The following is a 24362-nucleotide window of genomic DNA, read 5'->3' as shown; positions in this document are numbered from 1 at the left end:
TTAATTTTGGTATTGACCATGGCTTTGTTCTTGACTCTGAATTTATCTTTAACCCTTTCCTGTCTTGTTTGCCCGTGTGACTGATTACCATCTACCTGACTCTGGCTTGTTCTCGTTTTCGTAGTCTCTCTGTTACCATGACCTTGTCTCGTTTCTGATTATGCTTTATCTCTGTCTGACGTTTAGTCTGGCCCTTCTTAGTCCAGGTAATAAGTTATATACTAGTCTTGTCCCTTGCTATCCTAAACTCTGCGTGTTGGGGTATTACATCATGACATTATGATAGGACCATGGGCCCTGCAGGTTTAGGACAGCAAATGGCCTCCTATGAGGCAAGATTTTAAGAACAGGATCACCGTATGGACCAGATTGCCCAGGCCCATCAAGCACTTTTGTCTAGAAATGCTTATTTGGCCCCTGAGACACTGGTATGCGTACCATCTCAACCTGCACCTCCCATTCCAGAGGCATCTATCCTGACTAGAGATGTCCCGAATAGTTCGCTGGCGAATAGTTCCTGGCGAACATAGCTTGTTCGCGTTCGCCACGGATGGCGAACATATGCGATGTTCGGTCCGCCCCCTCTTCGTCATCATTGAGTAAACTTTGACCCTGTACCTCACAGTCAGCAGACACATTCCAGCCAATCAGCAGCAGACCCTCCCTCCCAGACCCTCCCACGTCCTGGACAGCATCCATTTTAGATTCATTCGGAAGCTGCGTTTTTTTTTTTTTTTAGACAGAAGTGTGGTATATTTGAGCATGCTAGGCTGAATGTGCGTATATCATGGCTAGTTGCGCTGAGGGTATGAGTATATAGCAGTACATTGTTGTGAAAGATGGCTGTCATGTTTAGGGTGTAGCTTGCACGTTATCAAATGTGTATTTATATCAGCAGCTCGACCACTAGTTATAAATCAAGTGTGAGTTGCCCCATGAGATGAGACTAGTGAATAACATAATACATGAACGGTTAAGGTAAAGGCATGTAAGGAACTACGACAATAAACTCTTTAGGAGGTGAAATAATGACATGTTTAAACACTTGCTACTTTACTATTAGTTAATGTGCAGAGAGCAGTTCATGTGATCAAAGGCATGGTGTGGAGGATCGGCTATAGTGGGACATGCTTGGCAGGCTGCTGTTTACTGCTTGTGCTCATCCGATCCCTTCTGGGCGCCAGGTGCAGACCCTGGGAGTCCCTGATACCTGGAACAACAAAGGCAAGTCTCTGGCTGAGTGCCGGGTTCGCGGCTTGAGGTGGTGGAAGCTTGTTTTGTCGGGTGGTCGGATCTGTCCCGGTGGTGCTTCACGTCCGGTGCGGGATTGTGGTGGCTTAAGGTGGAGGCGAGTGCTTGACATGGGGCAGGCTCTGCATTTCTGTTTGTGCCTCCAGTCCCGTCTTCGACGCCTTTTGCGTTGGTGGATTTTAATGGGGACTGCTTCGCTTAGCTGTGGTGGAGCTTGTTGGGGCTGTAGTTGAGCTTGTTGGGGCTTCCTGCTTGTTATTTGCTTCCAAAATTGATTAAAGAGCCTGTCCAGCTTAGACTCAATATCCTGCCATGCTTTGCTGGTACCAGGAGGACACGCGGCTGCCGCCATATTGGGAGAGTCGCAGATGAGTATGTCAGCCTGGGCGGCTGTGCTCTGTGCGTCCATTAGCACAGAGCCTCTCAGGGGTGGACCGGGATAACCCCCACCAGTCCGAGGGGGGGTAACAGAGCTCCTGCCGGGAAGTAGCTGCTCCTGGGCATCCCAGGATCGGGAGATCAGCCGCCTCTCCCGCCCAGTGAGCACCAGGCCACATTTGCCACGCGGAGGTAAGTAAGACTCTGTCGAGTTGCTGACCGCTATTAAGCATGTCTGGTCGGTCAGGTAGGAGCAACATTGCTGGGTCATCCCCTTCTGGGGTGAAATTCGCTTGTTGATAGCTGTTTAAAGTGAGATATTGAGGGAGCTCACACGAAGTGCATCTTTCCTCCATGACAGCTAGGCCCCGCCCCCCGGAAGCTGCATTCTTAGTGAGAGGAGGGACAGTGTAGCTGCTGCTGATTTGATAGGGAAATTGATAGCTAGGCTAGTGTATTCAGTGTCCACTACAGTCCTGAAGGACTCATCTGATCTCTGTTGTAAGGACAGCACCCCAAAAAGCCCTTTTTAGGACTAGAACATCAGTCTGCTTTTTTTTTTTGTCATCATGCAGAGTCCAGCATCAGTTAGGCAGCCAAAATCGCCTAGCAAGCAGGAATCCCCTCTAGTTGTTGTCTTGTAGAAAGCTACTGAAAAACTAACACAAAATCACTATAATGTGAAAAATACTTAGCTTCAATAAGATGCAGCTTCCCTGGTGGTATTTCCCAGCTTAACAGCACAATACAAAAACAATATTTGGGAATCAGCTAAGCATCTAAAGAGGAAAAAAATAAACCAAACGTAGTGAAATATAGTTAGATACAACTATATTTCACTATGTTTGGTTTATTTTTTTCCTCTTTAGATGCTAAGCTGATTCCCAAATATTGTTTCTGTATTAGACCGGTACTAGAGGATGTCTTAGTGCTGCAGTGTAAACATTGCAGTTTCTCTAAAACTGCAATTGTTTACATTGCAGGACTAAGGGCAATAGGGACAATGTACCCAGACCACTTCAATCAGCTGAGGTGGTCTGGGTACCTATAGTGTCCCTTTGAGTTATTTTTTCAGGGGTGTGGGGTGAGAAACTCTCACCTTCCCTTTCATCCCTCTGTCTCTCTTTCTTATATCTTTTCTCTTTAGGTTCAATTGATTTAGCTTTAGCTCTTTATAATAATTTAAAAAATAAGGTGAATATTTCCCACTACATGAGTAATTTCTCATTTCCAGGACGACCGTGAGACTCTGAATGAACAGCATTGATCTACCCTGCCATGTCCTGTCTGATATTTTAATTGCTTGCTGATTTTTCTTACACATATTTTGTTCTGTACGCTATTTTTATTACTCTGCATTATTGCCATGTAATGCTATATTTAGCCTTTATTAAAAAAAAAAAAAAAAGTTAAAACAATAGATCTACATTTATGGCTTTTTTGTTCTTATTTTTGTGGATTTTTATTCACAGGACAGATAAGGCCAGTTTAAGATGGCAGAGAATTGTGATACATTGAAAAAAAAAAATTACTAATCTGATAATTTTAATACTAGCAATACAACTCTTAAATAATAATTTATACATAACAGAAGAATAATAATCACTATTTAGTGATATGCCCCAATTAAAGTATGAAAATATTTTTGCATATTTTTATTGGGGGTATATTGAAAACCAGCTTGCAAAAGCTGCATATCTCTTGTCTGCAGCCTTTGCAAGACCTCCTCTTCTAACCTTGTCGAGACTGTCTGTGGCTGTCCAATCACAGACTTCTCATTGCAGCTCAATGATAAGTCTTTGCAGGGTAGGTAGACTGGGCAATTGCTGCCTTTTGAGGTTAGCTCCCTTGACATAAATAACCAGGGAGTAACAAGATCAATAGTCTTATTGACATAATGTGTCCCTTTTAAATAAAAAGAAAATGATGGCACAAAAGATATCTTCCTCAAAAGTGATATTACAGCTGTAATACGGAGTATTTATACACTTAAATTGAAGCTGCAATCATAGGCATTGTTTGGGGCTGGTTTTGGGATGTGTACCCGTGAATTTAGACCGTGTTCACTCCAGATCCCTTCGGGTGGCAAAGTACCAGTACTCTAATATGTTTGAATTGTGCAGCTGCTAATATAAGTAACAATTAATGAAAAAAATCACTAGTATTTTAACTTTAGGAGGAATGGGGTAGACCCTCAACCAGGTAGTCAGAAGAGTGGTGAAGGGCTATCATTACACTGCACCCCTTTCTCCTTGTGCAGCCATTATGAACGTGCAGAGTTCACTTTTTTTAAAAGTCTGTATTGAAGTACATCATATACCCATGATGTATACGGGTTCAGAGGACATTGTGGGTCTTATTGCATTGAGCTAAATTGTAGCAATGTTCTTGATTGTAATTTCCATTTTGACTGGCTTGGCTGTTTCAGCTTATTTTATAGCATTTGAGTTGTGATTTTAAATCTCCTGGTATAGGATTTTTTTTAGCAAACAAATTGTTTTGAATTAACATATTTGGGATTAATATCTGAATTTGCGTCCAAGTATATACAGTAAATGTGAAATAAAAGTGTGATCTAGTCTGGATTTTTAACAAACAGAGGCAGATTAAAATCTTGTGTATTAATTAATTGTTTACTTTCTAAGACTCAATTGTAATTTACAAGCCAGCCAGGGCTAACTACAGGCTCATTCTAACCTGAATATTAGATGTTATTCTCACAATCAAATGGCTTCTCCTCATTTTATCATTTAAGCAGAATTCTGCCTCCCCTCTATATTTTGTTTATAGAGTAGGGGGTCTTAGTTTCATAGTCATTGCATACACAAATATTTATTTCTTTATTTTCGTTTTAGGACACAGTAAAGGACTACTCACTGAACAGAGGTCATCGGCCCTTTCAACAGCACTACCTCCACCTCCACCATTGACACCAACCACTAGTGCACCAACTCCCAATTCATCAGCCAAACAACCTGCAGGCCCTCCACTACCTCCCAGTTTACCTCCCAGAAACATCAGAGCTCCTACAGAAACTACGTGAGTACCATTTCTTATATGTTACAATATATTTATTATTTCTTTGCTATGGTTCTGCCACTTCCTATTTGTCTGCAATACCCAAGCCGAGTAGATTTTATTTTACTTGGCATGAAGTGCTGGTAAAATTCTCAACCATACTCCTCCTACATTTTCACAAATCTTTAATTTCACACAGTGATGACTCATTTCACAGCATTTTAAAAATAAAAATGGATGTGTACCACGAAAAGAATTAAACATGTGTGCTATTAAAAAGATAAAAACAACAGTCAATGTAAATAATAGTCATTTCAAAATTAAAATAACTTGAATCAAGTAAAAAGAAAAACAAAAATAATGGTATGATACTGTAATACAATTGCAAAAGTACTGTCTAGAGAGATAGTTCACTCATAAATTAAAGGGCTGACAATAGCTCAAATGTTAAGTGTGTACAGAGTGTCTGTGCTCCCCAGGGAGTGAAAACATATTTGCCAAAAACTAGACTTAACACTTATCTAGCATCAGATTAAATAATTGCTCTATAGTTTGTGAGTAAAATATTACTCCTACACCGTACATTCACAATTACACAATAATTTTTTTGTATAGTGTTTATGAATTCCCAATGCTTTACAACAGCAATTGTTTTTTAATGTGATATCAATATTAATAGTGTAATCATTATTTAGAATATTGTATTTAAAATGTATGTATATATATATATTTATATATATATATATATGTATACATTTTATATTTCTTTTTTTATATGTTCATAGTATTTATATTTAATTTACTTAAATGGACATACATCACTTTGAGACAATTGTCTCATGCCAAAGCAGTCATTATTGTTGTTGTCATGTTTAGCTGCTTCTTCTTTCTTATCCATTACATACCCACTCCAGGTGGGACACTGTTCGAACCAATCAGTGTCCTATCCCTAGGAATGCTGAAAAAGTGCAATGAGCATGCCTGACAAATTTACACATGTGCAGTTGGAATATCTCTTCACTTTGCAACATCTGACAGGGGAAGAAGCGAGGGAGTTTTGATCAGTGTTTCATGATTCATAAAACATCAGTGATTCATGCAGAGCAGGTTCCGGTGTTTTATAGTTAAATAGTTACATAACTGAAAAGAGACGTTCATCCATTAAGTTCAGCCTTTCTCACACTTGGTTTTGCTGTTGTTCTAAAAAAAGCAAAAAATCCAGTTTGCAGCACTTCCAATTTTGTAACAAACTAGAAAAAAATATTTCAATGGCAGTCAGATATCTTCTTGGCTTAAAAAACTATTACCCCACTAATTAAAAATTATATTCCTGTATATTATACTTTTACAAGTATGTATCTAATTGCTGTTAAAACATCGGTATGGACTCTAATAAAACCACCTCTTCAGGCAGATAATTCCATTTCCTTTTTGTTCTTACTGTAAAGAACCCTTTCCTTTGTCTTAGACTAAACCTTCTTTCTTTCAGTCTGAATGTGTGACCTCGTGTCCTATGTATAGTCCTGTTTATAAATAGATTTCCAGACAATAGTTTTTATTGGCCACGCATATATTTGTATAATGCTGTAATATCCCCTCTGAGGTGGTGTTTTTCCAGACTAAAGAGATTAAAAATTGTTAGCCTTTCTTCGTAACTAAAATGTGTCATTCATTTTATAATTTTTTTTTGTAATTCGTACTTTATTGAAAAGTTTTTGGGTGTGGGATACAGAAGGCATAAAGGGGTGGGGGTTAGGGGAGGGGAATCACACATAGAGTTAAGGCATATCATGTAACAGTTTGCGGTTGCACATCAGGTAACAGTTTGTGATTGCACAAACAAAAGTACAGGATTTACACAGGTACAGGACCATGGGTGATCGGTAATTATGGGTATAGTAACAGTAATATTTAACCATTATTCGTTAAATCATTATTTGTAAAACATTTGTTAAGCAACAGTTGTTAAGTAACAATTATTGGTTCGCTGACGATGTGGACCTTTGACCCCTTAAGGACACATGACATGTGACATGTCATGATTCCCTTTTATTCCAGAAGTTTGGTCTTTAAGGGGTTAACCAAAGTTAAACATGCTATTGCAGTAGGTGGTGAGGTTGTCCCAGTATAAATAACGGTAACACATGACTCAATGAAACATTAATAACTATATCCACTAGGCATCTCTTAAATCCACTACGCAACCCTGAATATGTGTCAGGATCGGGACAGGGATCCAACACGCAGAGTACAAAGAGTGGAAAGGTACGTATACCGGGCCTTAGAATGGCCGGACTAACGTACCGAGAGTAATAGAGAATAGTCAGAGACAAGCCGAGGTCGAGGGAACGGGAAGACAGATAAGCGAGAGACAAGCCGGGTCAAGGGAGAACAGAGAAGCAGGGTAGTACAACAAGCCGAGTCAAAACCAAATAGAGTAAACAGAATACCAGAGCACTGAGTGACTAGACAAGCTAGAACCACGACAGGGCAATGAGCTGAAGAGAGAAGTAAGCTTAAATACCCTGGCTCTGGATGGTAATCACGCCTCTGACAAGTACCGATTGGATATCGGACACTTGAGTGACAGGTCGCTCGTGATAGCGTCATGACGTCACGTATTGAGCGTCCCGCTAGAAAAGGACGTGGATTCCTCGCGGCCGGTGTTTAAGTGACTGGATGAACCGCGAGGAACGAAGGAAACAGCTCGCCTGGACGGGCAAACCACCAAATCTCTACCTCCCTTAGAGGTAGAGGCCTCAGGTACCCTGACAGTACCCCCCCTCTCAGATACGCCCACCGGGCGGAAGGAACCGGGGCGAGATGGGAAGCGGAGGTGAAATGCTCTGCGAAGGCGAGACGCATGAACGTCCTCCTGAGGTACCCAACTCCTCTCCTCAGGACCATATCCCCTCCAGTTGACCAGATATTGCAATTTTCCCCTTGAAATTCTGGAATCAATGATGGAGCTGACCTCGTACTCCTCCCGACCCTCCACCTGAACAGGGCGAGGGGAGGAAACCTTAGAGGAGAATTTGTTGCAAATAAGAGGTTTCAACAAGGAGACATGAAAAGAGTTAGGAATGCGTAAGGCAGGTGGCAGAGTAAGGCGATACGCAACCGGGTTGATACGAGTGAGAATCCTGTAAGGACCTATGTAGCGAGGAGCAAACTTCATAGATGGGACTTTTAGGCGAATATTCTTAGTACTCAACCATACCCTATCCCCAGGAACAAAAACAGGAGCCGCTCTTCTATGCTTGTCAGCGTGTTTCTTGAACAACGAAGAACTATGTAATAGAATTTGCCGAGTCTGATCCCATAATCTCTTCAGGTTGGCGACATGATCATCAACCGACGGTATCCCCTGAGAAGAGGAAACCGAAGGAAAAATCGAAGGATGAAAGCCATAGTTCATGAAGAAAGGGCTAGAGCGAGTTGAATCACAAACAAGGTTATTGTGTGCGAACTCCGCCCAAGGAATCAGACCGACCCAATCGTCCTGGTGTTCGGAAACAAAGCAACGTAGATACTGTTCGATCTTTTGATTAGTACGTTCAGCAGCTCCGTTAGACTGAGGGTGATAGGCAGAGGAGAAGTTCAATTTGATACCCATTTGAGAACAAAAGGATCTCCAGAAACGTGAGACAAATTGAGAACCTCTATCAGAAACAATCTCCGAAGGAATCCCATGTAGGCGAAAAACCTCTCTCGCAAAAATCTCCGCCAATTCAGGAGAAGTCGGAAGTTTAGGTAATGGTACGAAATGAGCCATCTTAGTAAATCTATCCACCACCGTGAGAATAACAGTTTGTCTCTTGGAAGCAGGTAAATCAACGATAAAGTCTATGGACAAACAGGACCAAGGTTTCTCAGGAACGTCCAAGGGGTGTAACAGGCCACATGGAGAAGCATGAGGTAGTTTAGTCTTGGCACAAGTCTCACAAGCTGCGACGAACTCCTCAATATCTTTTCGAAGTGAAGGCCACCAGAAATCCTTGGATATCAGAGAGTATGTCTTGCGAATACCAGGATGACCAGCTATCTTACTTTCGTGAAAACATTGTAAGAGCTCCAGTTGAAGTTCAGGAGGAACAAAGTTTCTTCCCTCAGGAGTGTTTCCGGGAGCTAGATGTTGTGACTTCAAGATCTGGTCAAGTAGCGGAGAATGAATTTTAAGACTGGTATTAGCAATAATATTGCATTTGGGTACAATGGAGGACACCAGTGGTTCAACTGAAGCAGAAGGCTCAAATTGGCGAGATAGCGCATCGGCTTTAGAATTCTTTGAGCCAGGTCTGTAAGTCAGAACGTAATTGAAATGGGTAAGAAACAATGACCAACGAGCCTGCCTGGAGGACAAACGCTTGGCCTCTCCGATATAAGACAAATTTTTGTGGTCTGTTAGAATGGTAACAGGATGTAAAGTACCTTCCAATAAATGTCTCCACTCTTTCAAAGCTTTGATAACCGCTAGTAATTCTCTGTCACCAATGTCATATCTGCTCTCAGTACCGGACAATTTTTTAGAGAAAAATCCACATGGATGTAATGGTTTATCAACACCCAACCTTTGAGATAGGACAGCACCTAAACCAGTCTCTGATGCGTCTACCTCAAGCAGAAAAGGCAGGGAAGTGTCGGGGTGAACTAAAATTGGAGCGGAAGCGAAAAGCTCCTTGAGAGTTTTGAATGCAAGAAGAGCTTCAGTAGTCCAATTCTTAGTATCAGCCCCCTGTTTGGTCATATTAGTGATAGGTGCGATAATTGAAGAATAGCCCTTAATAAAGCGCCTATAATAATTGGAAAAACCAATAAATCTCTGTACGGCTTTAAGACCTTTGGGTAAAGGCCACTCTAGAATGGACTGGAGTTTATCCGGATCCATCTTAAATCCCTCCCCAGAGATCACATAGCCGAGAAAGGTTACCTGGGTTTGATCAAAGCTACATTTCTCCAACTTGCAGTACAAACCATGCTGAAGAAGCTTGTGCAAAACCCTCCTGACTTGCTTGTGATGAGTCTCAATCTCACTAGAGTGTATAAGTATATCATCTAGGTATACAATGACGCACTCTTGCTGAAATTCCCTAAGAACCTCATTTATCAGATCTTGGAATACCGCTGGTGCATTGCATAACCCAAAAGGCATAACCGTATATTCATAGTGACCATAGCGAGTATTGAATGCCGTCATCCACTCATCTCCCTGCTGGATTCTCACCAAGTTATATGCCCCTCTGAGGTCTAACTTGGTGAAAATTGTAGAGCCCTTCAAACGATCGAAGAGTTCGGTGATCAAGGGAATCGGGTAGGCATTTTTAATGGTTATCTTATTCAAGCCTCGATAATCAATACAAGGTCTCAAAGAACCATCTTTCTTTTTAACAAAAAAAAATCCAGCCCCGGCAGGGGAGGAGGACCTCCTGATGAATCCCTTGTCTAAATTCTCGTGAATATACTCCTCTAGAACTGAGTTCTCTTTCGTAGATAATGGGTATACATGACCTCTGGGAGGCATGGTACCAGGGAGTAGGTTAATTTTGCAATCAAAGGACCTGTGTGGGGGTAAGGTATCGGCTTTCTTTTTGTCAAATACTGCCTTTAAATCTAGATACTGAGGCGGAATTTGTGTCTCTGTAGGATTGTCAGAGGTAGTCGATGTGTTAGTTAATCCGAGAGGTAAGACCTTCCGCAAGCATTTTTCTTGACAATTCTTTCCCCACGAAACTATCTCCCCTGACTCCCAATTAATAATAGGGTTGTGTCTCCTCAACCAGGAGTACCCCAGGACTATGGGAATAGACGGAGAAGAAATGAGCATTAAGGATATATCCTCTTTATGTAGGATGCCAACAGTTAAGTTAATCGGTATGGTCTCATGGAAAATAACAGGCTCAAGTAACGGTCTACCATCGATGGCCTCAACAGCCAGTGGTGTCTCTTTTAACTGGGATGGGATAGCATGCTTGGCAACAAAACCCTGATCTATAAAGCTCTCAGCAGCTCCAGAATCGATTAGTGCCATAGTCTTTACTACTCCCTTCTCCCACCTCAAAGAAACGGGTAACAGAAGCCTGAACTCTTTGTAGTTGTGAATAGAGGACAAAGTAGAAACACCCAAGGCCTGTCCTCTAGAGAAACTTAGGTGCGAGCGTTTCCCGAACGATTAGGACAATTTAGGCGTAAATGTCCTCTGACTCCACAATACATACATAAACCCTCCCTTCTTCTGTACTGTCTCTCTCTCTCTGTGAGATGAGTACTGCCTATCTGCATAGGTTCAGAAATACGTAAGTCCTCGAACTCAGAATTTTGAAAGGTAGGCGCTAGTTTAAAGGAGGGTCTACGGGTCCTATCTCGAGTGTTCTGCCTCTCTCTTATGCGTTCATCAATACGAGATATAAAAGAAATTAAATCCTCCAAATTCTCAGGGAGTTCTCTAGTAGCGACCTCGTCAAGAATTACATCTGATAACCCATTCAGAAACACATCTATATAAGCCTGTTCGTTCCACTTAACTTCTGCCGCCAAGGACCTGAACTCTAGTGCATAGTCCACAAGTGTTCGATTGTCCTGTCTAAGGCGCAACAGTAATCTAGCTGCATTGACCTTTCTACCAGGAGGGTCAAAAGTTCTTCTAAACGCAGCTACAAAGGCATTATAATTATAGACTAGTGGATTATCATTCTCCCATAAAGGATTGGCCCATCTCAGAGCTTTCTCAATGAGTAAAGTAATAACAAATCCAACCTTCGCTCTATCTGTAGGATAAGAGCGGGGTTGTAATTCGAAATGGATGCTAATCTGGTTCAGAAAACCACGGCACTTCTCCGGTGACCCGCCATAACGTACTGGTGGGGTAATACGGGAAGAAGCACCTACAGTGGCTACCTCTAGACCTGAGACTGCAGGAGAAATAGAAGGAGTACGTGTCTCCTCAGGTGGGTTACTAGCACGAGACAAAAGTGCCTGTAGTGCTAGAGCCATCTGATCCATCCTATGCTCCATGGCGTCAAACCTGGGATCAGAAGAACCAAGCTGACTGTTTGTACCTGCAGGATCCATGGCCCTGTCGTAATGTCAGGATCGGGACAGGGATCCAACACGCAGAGTACAAAGAGTGGAAAGGTACGTATACCGGGCCTTAGAATGGCCGGACTAACGTACCGAGAGTAATAGAGAATAGTCAGAGACAAGCCGAGGTCGAGGGAACGGGAAGACAGATAAGCGAGAGACAAGCCGGGTCAAGGGAGAACAGAGAAGCAGGGTAGTACAACAAGCCGAGTCAAAACCAAATAGAGTAAACAGAATACCAGAGCACTGAGTGACTAGACAAGCTAGAACCACGACAGGGCAATGAGCTGAAGAGAGAAGTAAGCTTAAATACCCTGGCTCTGGATGGTAATCACGCCTCTGACAAGTACCGATTGGATATCGGACACTTGAGTGACAGGTCGCTCGTGATAGCGTCATGACGTCACGTATTGAGCGTCCCGCTAGAAAAGGACGTGGATTCCTCGCGGCCGGTGTTTAAGTGACTGGATGAACCGCGAGGAACGAAGGAAACAGCTCGCCTGGACGGGCAAACCACCAAATCTCTACCTCCCTTAGAGGTAGAGGCCTCAGGTACCCTGACAATATGGAGCACATAGTATGCAGCCCTACACCTCATCTCCACATCAATACATGGTCGTGCAATTCCCTCTCGGGTGTCGTCGTCGGTGATGCGGCAGTGTTATAAATCCCTATGTAGGTACATCTCCATGTTCTGGTTTAAACTTAATCTACCTTTGCCAGTTATGGCGCGTGGTGGTGATCTGTTTGTTCATAGTAGCTGTCAGCATTTCATACCTAAGGTAGTGGGGAGGGGCACACTGTTTTATTCCAGTGGTTAGCTATAAGGTTACGTGCTGTTAAAATCGTTATCAGCGTCATATGTTTATCAACTAGAGGGAGAGGGATAGGGAACAGGATAAAGAGACTCAATGTGGGTGTCCGTGACAGCTGTGGGACATTTTATAAATTCTGTAGCACACCGCTGCACTTTTACTAGTGCCATAATATCCTTCTTTAAAACAGGTGCTCAATTTTGCACAGCATATTCAAGGTGTGGTCTTACCAGAGATTTAAAAATAGGCAAAATTATATTTTCACCCCTAGATTTAATGCCACGATTTATACATGACAATACCTTACTGGCCTTAGCAACTGCTGATTTGCATTGCACATTGTTGCCTAGTTTGGTGTCTATAACAATTCCCAAATCCTTCTTGTCTGTTGTTATCCCTAATTCACTACCATTTAGGGTGTAAATTGCTTGTGCATTCTGCATAACTTAGCATTTTTATACGTTAAATTTAATCTGCCATTTGAGTGCCCAGTCCCCTAATCTATCTAAATCTCCCTGCAGTAAAGCAATATCCTGCTCACATTGTAATACTTTAAAGAGTTTTGTGACACTAAAACATGCCTTTGAACGCCTATTTCAAGATCATTTATAAATATGTTAAATAGAAGCGGACCTTGAACAGAGCCCTGAGGGACACCACTTACCACTTTTGTCCAGCTTGAAAATTTACCATTAATGACAACTCTCTGTATTCTATCTTTAAGCCAATGTTTTACCCATGGTGAATCAACTAAGCCATTATTGGCTGTAGAATTTCGAACGGACCTCCACAGACTGCCAGACCGGAGATTCTTAGCCTATTTAAGGCAACAGCATCTTTGCACATATTGATTGTCTCAATTGTGCCACACCGTTTGTGAGTGTTTTGATTTATGTGTTTTTAAATACTTATATATTAAATAGTTTTGCACTATGATGTTCTCCTTTGTATTTTCCATATGAGCATTCTCCACATGAATTTCCCTACCCATTCGCTGGAGGGTAACTATATCCAGTTTTTTCATACATGGTGATAAGTGGCGCCCTATTTTCTGTATTGTATACAGCTTTTTGTTGCACTTTTGGTTAAGGGACACAGGGAGTGCTTCCCTATATATAGTGGCTGGCCTGCACTAAATTGATAACCAGTTTGTCTCACTATCTACTTTTTGGTTTATATATTATTTATACTATTTATAGTATAATATTTTGCACTCCTAAGATATTGAGAGACTGATTTGTATGATTTTTGAAATTATTTACTGTTGATCTCCACACTTAAAACTATTATAAAATATGGCCTATTGTAGACTAATGAATACTACTATTCGAGAAGCCAGGAATAAAAAGTTTGAAAATCTATTCTCTAGGAAAGAAACAAATCAAGTCCCTAATAGGACTTTTTTGTTCCAGAGATTAGAGAGACTTGCTGAAAAGGAAGTAAAAAAATGGTGGGAGATCAAATTTTTACAGCAGTATATCCAACTCGAAATTATACCCAGAGGATTAAGGTTAGACAAACAACCAGCTTTTGGCAAAGAAGATGAACAATTCATGCTTAAATGGAATAAAACTCTCGATAAGTGCTCTTTACAATTAATGGGAATCTTAGTTGAGTATCAACAAGAGGTAATGAGCCAGGTTGAAAATGAGTTAAAACAGGTGGAGACTGAAATTAATGTGGAATATAATGAGGAACAAATTAAAGAGAACACCATACAACTTAATGAAAAAATTGAAAAATTAGAAGAGAAAATTGTGACAACAAAAGAAAGCAAACTAAATAGAGATAAAGATGACTATAAGAATGGTAAAGAGAGAAACTGGAAAAACCAGACCCATAATTTTAATAGATTCCATCAGGGAAAGAAAACATTTTTTAATAGAAGAGGAGAGAAATATGAGACAAAAAAATACGACAACATAGGGACTACTTCAAAAGAACAGAAAAAAGACGAAACCAGTGTGAGACGAAAGGAATTTCCACCACACCCTGAAAAATTTAATCCAAAAAGATATCTGGGAAAAAGTCCAGTCCAAAGGAAAGATTTTTTAGGGAAAGGCACACGAGACAAAAGCCAGATAATGTGGAAAGGAAAGGAGAGTACATGGTTGCACAAAAATCGTTTTGCTCCTCTACAGAATACTCATACTCCCCCCAAAAAAAGGAAACTTTTGGGAGCAACAGGAGGAATAGAGGAACTAGAGGAGGACGAAATATCAGACTAAGTGAGGATATAGGCAATGAAGGCATTTTTAATCTTTCAAATCAAATTCTGAGTAGAGAACAGAAAGAATTGTTGAGTAAAGGTTTAAAATTTGCCCCACAAAGAGGTCCTAATTCGTTTGAATTGTTCGTAGACTCCCAAAAGTTTTTAAGAAAATTAACTCTGAAACGTTTCTTCGAAAAAAAGAAACATAATGATATGGAGGATAGAAGAATAATAAATATAGGAAATGATGTAGAATCTAATCAAGATGAGGATCTAATAGTACACACAGACTTGAAGCACAAATCCAAATTTTTTCCGACATGGGAAAAGGGAGATTTTATACCAGTTTTTAGCAGTATGATTTTATCAGAATTTGAAAAATTAACGGAAAATAATGGAAAAGAAAACCTCTCAAAAAAAGAAAAAACGGCATTAAAACAATTGAAAGAGGACCCGAATTTGGTCATTAAACAGGCTGATAAAGGGGGTGGCATAGTTATTTTAAACCGAGAGGATTACATGCAGGAATCCATGCGGATCCTGGGGGATAGTCTTACCTATAAAATCTTAAAAGGAAATCCTATAGAGAATTTCAAGAAACAATTCTTGGAATTACTAAACAAAGGTTTTGAAGATAAAGTAATAAACAAAGATGAGTTCGACTACCTCTTCATTAAATCCCCTAAAATGGCAGTTTTTTATTATTTGCCAAAAATTCATAAGAGATTAGAAAACCCCCCGGGAAGACCGATAATTAGCGGGATTGGATCCTTAACAAGTAACATTTCTCAATATGTCGACTTCTTTTTACAGCAGTATGTTATTAAAGCCCCGTCCTTTGTTAAGGATTCTGCCCAAATTATTTTAGAACTAGAGAATTTTAAGTGGCATGATGACTTTTTATGGGCCACAGTAGATGTGGCCTCTCTATACACGGTGATTGACCATTCAAAAGGCATACAAGCAATAAAGGAAGTTTTACATGGCAATCAGACGATGAATAAATTACAAGCCGATTTTATATTAAACGCCATCGAGTTTATTCTTTACCACAATTTTTTTTGGTTCGATGGGAAGTACTACCTTCAAACCTGTGGTACAACCATGGGCACCAGGTTTGCGCCGAGCTATGCAAACATTTTTGTTGCAGATTGGGAAATGAAGAATATATGGAATAACAACCCTTTCGGCGCAAACCTGGTGCTATGGAGACGCTACATCGACGACGTCCTTATTGTATGGAGAGGCACAAGAACCCTTTTAGAAGATTTTTTATCATATATTAACTCCAATTCTTATAATCTAGTTTTTACGGCAGATATCCATCCTTTTAATATCAATTTTTTAGATTTGACTTTTTTTATTAAAGACGGACAAGTACAAAGTAAAGCCTTTTTTAAACCTACTGATGGCAACAGTTTTATTGAATTTTCAAGTTGCCATCATCCTAATTGGCTAAGAAATATACCCAAGGGACAACAAATGAGAATATACAGAAACTGCACAGGAAGAGATGATTTTGAAAACCAGGTTGAGATTTTAAATAAAAAATTTAAGAATAGGAATTATCCAACCAACCTTATTTATGAGTCTCAAGAAAAAGTAGAAAGATACAATAGAAAGGACCTCTTAAAATGAAAAAAGAAAAAGGAAGGTAACAAGGATTTTAATACAGCCTTTATAACTAAGTATAATAATAAAGCACACCTAATCGAAAAGACTATTAGAAAATACTGGCCTATTTTAAATCAAGATGAATTTTTAAAAAAAGTTTTACCTAAAAGGCCTCGAATAATATATAGAAAACCAGATAATTTGAAATCAATTTTAGCTCCTAGTGTCTTACCGGAAATTAAGAAAGATAAAGAGCAGGATAGCTCGAATAATTTTATGAACGAAAAACCAAAAGGATTTTACAAGTGTGGCAGGTGCAGCACTTGTAAATCCCAACCATATAAGACACTAGATTTTAAAAGTAACACCACAGGAGAGTCTTTTCATATCAAACATTTTATAAATTGTCAAAGCAAATGTGTAATTTACTTGTTACAGTGCAAATGTGGGATACAATATATAGGCCGCACAATAAGGACACTGCACATTAGGCTGTTGGAACACTTTGGTGGAATTAGAAGGAAAAGTATAAAACACAGTGTACCAAGACACTGCAACAATTGTAAAGATTTTAAAATGGAAAATTTTAGTTGTATTGGTATTGATCGGGTCAGCCCCCATTGGAGGGGGGGAGACATAGAAAAATGTCTAGCGATGAAAGAAACAGAATGGATTTATAAATTAAAAACTTCTGTTCCAGACGGTCTTAATACTGACTTAGACATTTTAGTGTTTATGGACTAATTCCACCGAGATGTTCTCTCTATTGCATAAATGCGAATGTATTTTAATGCTTTTATGACTGTATTCTTTAATACTAATACTAATCTTTTGTCTTTTCCTTCCTTCCTGCAATTTAAATTTTAAATCTTAAATTTTAAATAAATTTTCCTTTGTGTCCTATATTGAGCTAAACTACATGGTTTTTAAAGAATTATGGATTTTTAATATTGTCTAGTCCAAGTTCCAACATTGTCTAGTCTAAGTTACTTTTTGTATAAATTGATATAATGATTGCATTTTTATTTAAAATACGTTATTTGAAAATGTATTATGTAAAATGTAGTTTATTATTTTTTAACTATGTTTTTTATAAAATTATGCCTTTTTAAATTATGATTTTTAAAATTATGCCGTTTAAAATTATGCCATTATAAATTGTGCTCCTTAGATACTGTCACTTTAAAGTCTTATAAGCTAAAATATCATATCCTCTAAATTAATGTTCTCACAATTGATGATATACATCTTTTACTATTTTCTACTATTATTTTTTATTTATTTTTTCTTATATGGTCTATTTGGGGTAATATGTTGGTTGTGCATATGATATTTACATGCACACAAACCTTTTTCCCTCTCTTCCACCCTTTTTTCCATGTTCTGATCTATATATGCACAGCCGATATATTGTAGCACCGGGACACACTCCATCCTAATTTATTGGGTTCGAGTGTTGCCCCTGATGCTTAGAATAAGAAAGCTTCAGTTGTATGCGTTCCAAGGTGGAACGCACATGCGCGACGGAAGTCAGCTGATGGTATGTCATCAACCTGGCGCCCGGTCGCGCATGCGCAACTGCACAATTAAGACGCCGGCCGGCATATTTAAACACCGAACCAGGAAGAAGATGGATACGCTCTTGAGAAAGTCTGAACGAGAAGAGACGAAACGCGTCGAGCAGCTACCAACCCGGATATCTGAAGCAGCGGATGGTGAATCAACTAAGCCATTATTGGCTGTAGAATTTCGAACGGACCTCCACAGACTGCCAGACCGGAGATTCTTAGCCTATTTAAGGCAACAGCATCTTTGCACATATTGATTGTCTCAATTGTGCCACACCGTTTGTGAGTGTTTTGATTTATGTGTTTTTAAATACTTATATATTAAATAGTTTTGCACTATGATGTTCTCCTTTGTATTTTCCATATGAGCATTCTCCACATGAATTTCCCTACCCATTCGCTGGAGGGTAACTATATCCAGTTTTTTCATACATGGTGATAAGTGGCGCCCTATTTTCTGTATTGTATACAGCTTTTTGTTGCAATGTTTTACCCAAGAACAAGAATTTTCATCTAGGCAAATTTCTTTTTTTTTTTTTTTTTTTAATTCTTTATTTTTGTGTGCATGAGATTAACAGACATTTTCCCAATGCCACAACAGCACTGGCAAGGCAGATTGTTTAAACAAGACAAATCAGTTACATGGCATTTGAGTATACTGCACAATTTTTTTTTTTTAGTATAGTGTAGAGTACAGGTTGAGCATTACATGTCTGGCAGAATTGTTGTGGGATAACTACGCAGCTATGCAAAGTCGTAGACATGGTGAGAATTAAGTTAGAAAAGGCAAACAATACAAACAATAATGCAAACAACATGTGAAACAATACCAGGGCAGAAACCTCTGGGAGCTATGACATGCTTGTTACTACTGGTCAGAGCCCTGCTATGAGGGTCAGGAGGCAGAGAGACTATTAAGGAAAGAGCATCAGTGTTAATTACTTAGGCTAGGTGCAAGTGATTAACTGCCACTTTAGATTACGAATAACAGTAACAATGCAGTACCGTCTTGTAGCTTAGAGCCGGTCGACAGTGGGCTAATGGTGACACGCAAAGTAAACAAAGATAAACAAAGAATTATGTGTGCTGTGATAATAAGAGAGCCGGCAAGAATACCGTTATGTGTCCATCCAGTTATATTGGCATATACACAGATTAAGTCCCGCTCCATCCGCCAGGATGGGGGCTGGTAAAATAAAAGAATTTCGTCAGCCGATGCCCAGGGACGGGAGGCTGTCAGCAGGTAGATGCTTAAGTCCGTCCGCGGCTCTTTGGGATGAAAGGCCCCGCCGGGCTCCAATTGCTTGACGCTGTGTTTTGAGGGTATTGTGATGTACGCCGCGGCTGACCGCCATTAGCGGTGTTTCTGTTCCTCTGGATTCCTGCGGTCTGTCTCGCTTTTTCTGGGGCCCTCGCCCTGGGGGGCTTTGCAGGGTAAGTCCAGTGGGTGTCTGGTGATAGTGCTGGATTGCAGTTTTCCGCCGGGTTTGAGATAATGCTGCTCTCTGTGTCAGCCTCCTCGTGTGGGGCCTTCTGGATGTCCGTCGCTTGGGCTGTGCCCGCCGTTTGTGCAGACGACGTGTGGGGTGGCCCCTTCTAGGTGGAGTTGCAGGCTTTCGCGGTGGGCCTTGGTGTGAGGGAGTAGCTGTCTGCACAGCGGTAGGCACACTCATCATGCTGTCTAGTCTCCGCCAGAATTCCATGAACCTCTTGTCTAGCCAGACGAGTATGTCATCGAGCACTGAGTTAGGTGCTGGGAGCCATGAGGTATCCGCCATTTTGGCATGGCCTCCGCTGGGTGCACCCGTAGTCGGGAGCTTGATTGCTGGGGTTGCGCTGCCCTCTGGGGGGGGACCGGGATCACCCCCTCCGGTCCAAGGGGGGGGTTACGGGGCATAGGTCTATGCTTATCTGCAGCTCGGTTTCTTCGAAGTGGGGGATCGGCCGTTTCCCCCGCCCGGCGCCCGCCGGGCCGCGTTTCCCACGAGTGTAGCAGGACAGGTACCTCGGGTCGCCAGCCCCCTTCTCGCTTTGTAGCTAAGGTAGGTAACTTGGGTATCAGGGAGAGTAGTTCAGAGCGATTAATATTTGGTTGTAAAATGCCTTTTTTGGCATATTGGTGGAGGAGCTCCTCCGAGATGCGTCCTGCCGCCATGCTGGCTTGGCCCCGCCCCCGGCAAATTTCTTTTAGTTTGAACACTAACCTGTTGTGAGGAAACATATCAAATGCCTTGGCTAAATCCAAGTAGATCACATCCACTGCAACACCCTGATCTATACTTCTGTATACTTCTTAGTAGAATGCAATTAGGTTAGTTTGACGTGGCCTATGTTTCTTAAAACCATGTTGATTATTGCTAATAGCAATGTTCTGCCCAATGAATTCCTGAATATCATTCCTTAATAATCCTCCAAATACTTTCCCGGCCACAGAAGTTGAGCTCACTGGTCTATAATTTCCAGGCAAAGATTTTGAACCCTTTATTGGAGCCACATCTGTCTTCCTTCAATCATCCGGTACAATTCCTGAAAGAAAAAAATCTTGAAAGATTAAATACAGAGGTTCAGTTATTTCCACACTTAACTCCTTAAAGGAATACTATAATGCTAGGAATACAACGCTGTATTCCTAGCACTATAATTCCCTCTGCCCCCATTCCCAACCTCGTGGCCAGCCCCCAGCATTGTCAGGATTAATAAACCCTTACTGTACTTACTCGATCCTAGCACTGGCTAGGCTCCCAGCCTCCTCTGATGTCACCTGATTGGGAGGGGGGGGGGGGCGCTAATGCCCCCATAGGAAAGCATAGCTGCAATGCTCTCCTGTGATGATAAACTGACACTGGATGTCCTCATGCAAAGTGTGAGGATGTCCTGCATCAGTTAGGTGACCAAAAGTCACCTAACAAGCAGGAAGAGCTTCTAATGACTGCCTGATTGACAGCAACTAGAGGCAGTCTTAGTTCTGCAAGGTAATGATTGCAGTTTCTCTGAAACTGCAATAATTTCCATTGCAGTACTAGGTGTTACACTTCAATGAGCTAAAGTGGTCTGTGTGTTTATAGTGTCACTTTAAGCAATTGTGGGTGAACACTGTCAGGCCCCGCAGCTTTATTTACATTAATTTTCTTTAGCTGCACTACCATCTTCTCTTGAGTCATCCAATCACAATTTTTCTGCAAATTTTTTGGAGCAATCATTTGCATATCTCTTGCCATAGGATCCTCCTTAATATATACTAAGGAAATAATTTTATTTAAAATTTCTGCCTTTCATTAACTAACATGTTCATCTTTGTTTTCAGTGCCCCTACACTTTTAATTTTTTTGTTGTTTAGAATATGTCCTTAAAATTGGTTTTGCTCTCTTTGGCAACCAATTTCTCATTTTCTAATGTAGCCATTCTAATGGCATTTTTGCTGTCATTATTGGCTTCCTTGCATTTTATATAGGATGCCTCTAATTTGTCTGGTTTAAATGCTTTAAATGCCCTTTTCTTATTTTTAATCTCTTGGTTTACTTTCCTACTAAGCAACATTGGTTTCAATGTGTTTATTTTATATTTATTACCCAATGGTACATAATGAGGAATGTACCTTTTTAAGATTTGTTTGAAGATATTCCATTTATCCTCAGTGGTTTTTCACTAACGAGTTTATGCCAGTGAATATTTTGTAAAGTTGCCCTTCTCTAATTGCAATTGATCTTTTTAAAATTATATGTTTTTGTGTACCCCATGTGCTTTTGCTTTTTTTGAGTTTATTTCAAAACATGCCACATTGTGAGCACTATTTCACAAGTGCTCCCCTACTTGAATGCTGGTCAAAATATCAACATTGTTTGTTATTACCACATCCAGACAAACAACCTTTCTAGTTGGTGCTTGTGCCAGTTGTGAAAGGTGTAATTTAACACATAAAAAAACTGATTCCCATTGCTGAACTGCTAGTCCATATATCCCAATTTATGTTTGATTACTTAAGAACACAAATAATTAATATGTTGCCCAAATGTGCAGCTTTCCCAATTTGCTCTAACAGCTGTTCTTCCTCATCAATCTTAACTTTAGTTGGTTTATAACATATTCCAACAAATAATTGATTTCCCTTCTTTTGCCCCAAGCAGATATATACCCAATATCTTGATAACTTGTGACCCAACACGCAGAATAAATAAATATGATAATAGATTAGACAACGTTTGCCAGTACTTAGAATGCCCGGGTTATACGCTGTTAGAACTAGAATAGTCAGGGACAAGCTGAGTCGGGAATAGTGATCTACCGAACTGTTCGCTGGCGAATAGTTCCTGGCGAACATAGCGTGTTCGCGTTCGCGACGGCGGGAGAACACATGCGCGGTTCGATCAGCCCCCTATTCGTCATCATTGAGTAAACTTTGACCCTGTGCCTCACGGTCAGCAGACACATTCCAGCAAATTAGCATTAGCAGCAGACCCTCCCTTCCAGACCCTCCCACCTCCTGTACAGCATCCATTTTAGATTCATTCTGAAGCTGCATTCTTAGATAGAAAAGGGAAAGTGTAGCTGCTGCTCATTTGATAGGGAAATTGATAGCTAGGCTAGGGTATTCAGTGTCCACTACAGTCCTGAAGGACTCATCTGGTCTCTGCTGTAAGGACAGCACCCCAAAAAGCCCTTTTTAGGGCTAGAACATCAGTCTGCTTTTTCTTTTTCTTTTTTTTTTCTGTGTAATGTAATTGCAGTTGCCTGCCTGCCTGCCAGCTTCTGTGTCAGGCTCACAGTGGATACTGTGCCCACTTCCCCAGTGCCACCACTCATATCTGGTGTCACAATAGCTTAAGCTTGCATTTAAAAACCCAAAAAATGTTTTCACTGTAATAGATTGAATAGCAGTTAGTTGTCTGCCAGCTTCTGTGTCAGGCTCACAGTAGATACTGTGCCCACTTGCCCAGTACCACCACTCATATCTGGTGTCACAATAGCTTAAGCTTGCATTTAAAAACAAAAAAATTGTTCACTGTAGTAGATTGAATAGCAGTCAGTTGTCTGCCAGCTTCCGTGTCAGGCTCACAGTGGATACTGTGCCCACTTGCCCAGTGCCACCACTCATATCTGGTGTCACAATAGCTTAAGCTTGCATTTAAAAACAAAAACATTTTTTTCACTGTAATAGATTGAATAGCAGTTAGTTATCTGCAAGCGTCTGGGTGTCAGGCCTTCAGCGTGTACTCTGCCAACCTCTGCAAGTGCACTTTGCCACTCATATCTGGTGTCACTATAGCGTTCCTTTAAAAAGCAAAAAAGTTTTTCACTGTAAGCTAATAGCAGTCAGTGTCCTTCAAGCGGGTGTCAGGCCTTCAGCGTGCACTTTGCCAGTCATATCTGGTGTCACAATAGCGTGCCTTTAAAAAGAAAAAAAGTATTTCACTGTAAGCTAATAGCAGTCAGTGTACTTCAAGTGGGTGTCAGACCTTCAGCGTGTACTCTGCCAACCTCTGCAAGTGCACTTTGCCACTCATATCTGGTGTCACAATAGCATGCCTTTAAAAAGCAAAAAAGTTTTTCACTGTAAGCTAATAGCAGTCAGTGTACTTCAAGTGGGTGTCAGGCCTTCAGCGTGTACTCTGCTAAGAGGTGTGCCCAACAATGCAATCTAACCAAGTTTGTAAACTTTTTAAGGTCTTTTTGCTTTAATTTTGGTTTGTATACAGGGACGGACTGACAACTCATGGGGCCCCCGGGCAATAGAAGATAATGGGCCCCCCTTGTACAAATTAACTTGCAAACTACACAAATATACATCACACCCACATACACACACAACCCACATGTTCATCCTTGTGTTACAGATAAGGGCTCTAGTGGGGGAATAGGCACTGTAGTGGGATTATAGGGGTTGTAATTGGGGATAGAGAGTAGTGTGGGGCTTGGGAGGTTATGGGTTGTAGTGGGGCAGTAAGGGCTGTAGTGATGCCATAGGGGATGTAGTGGGTGGAGAAAAGTTGTAGTATGGTATAGAGGTTGTAATTGGGGATATAGTCTGTAGTGTCGACGTTAAGGGCTGTCATGGGGGAATAGGGGCTGTAGTGGGGAGAAAAGGACTCTAATGGGGGAACAGGAGCTGTAGGGGCGATATAGGGGATGTAGTATGGGAAGAAAGGCTGTAGTGGGTAAAGGGTACGTAATTGGGAATAGAGACTGTAGTTTGGGTGTTGGGTGGTTTAGGGTGTCATGGGAGATAGGGGCTGTAGTAGAGAGATACGATTATAAGAGGAAAGCTTCCGTGCAAATGGAGCACTATATTTGTTCTGGTGACTATCGTGTATATTTTGCCTCTGATTAAATATTCCCCTGCATTGCTAAATTAATGTTTTCTATGTGTACCATTTTTTAAGTTGATAATCTGCATTACGCTCAGTGGTGGAACTAAAATAGAAAGGGCCCTGG

General features: G+C 40.8%; 1 protein-coding gene across 1 annotated transcript in view; it reads left to right on the top strand.

Annotated features, from left to right (window-relative positions):
• The window catches only part of FYB1 (FYN binding protein 1), a 170143-nt gene that overhangs the window by 100510 nt on the left and 45271 nt on the right, over nucleotides 1-24362 (top strand). The window contains exon 3 of the mRNA XM_063453992.1: nucleotides 4485-4668. Within this exon, the coding sequence (XP_063310062.1) occupies nucleotides 4485-4668 (184 nt within the window). The remainder of the gene's footprint in view (nucleotides 1-4484; nucleotides 4669-24362) is intronic.

The sequence above is a fragment of the Pelobates fuscus genome, chromosome 5 (genome assembly GCF_036172605.1).
Source record: "Pelobates fuscus isolate aPelFus1 chromosome 5, aPelFus1.pri, whole genome shotgun sequence".
Classification (NCBI taxonomy): Eukaryota; Metazoa; Chordata; class Amphibia; order Anura; family Pelobatidae; genus Pelobates; species Pelobates fuscus.
Note: the sequence above shows the minus strand (reverse complement) of the source record. Positions and strands in the feature narration are given on the sequence as shown.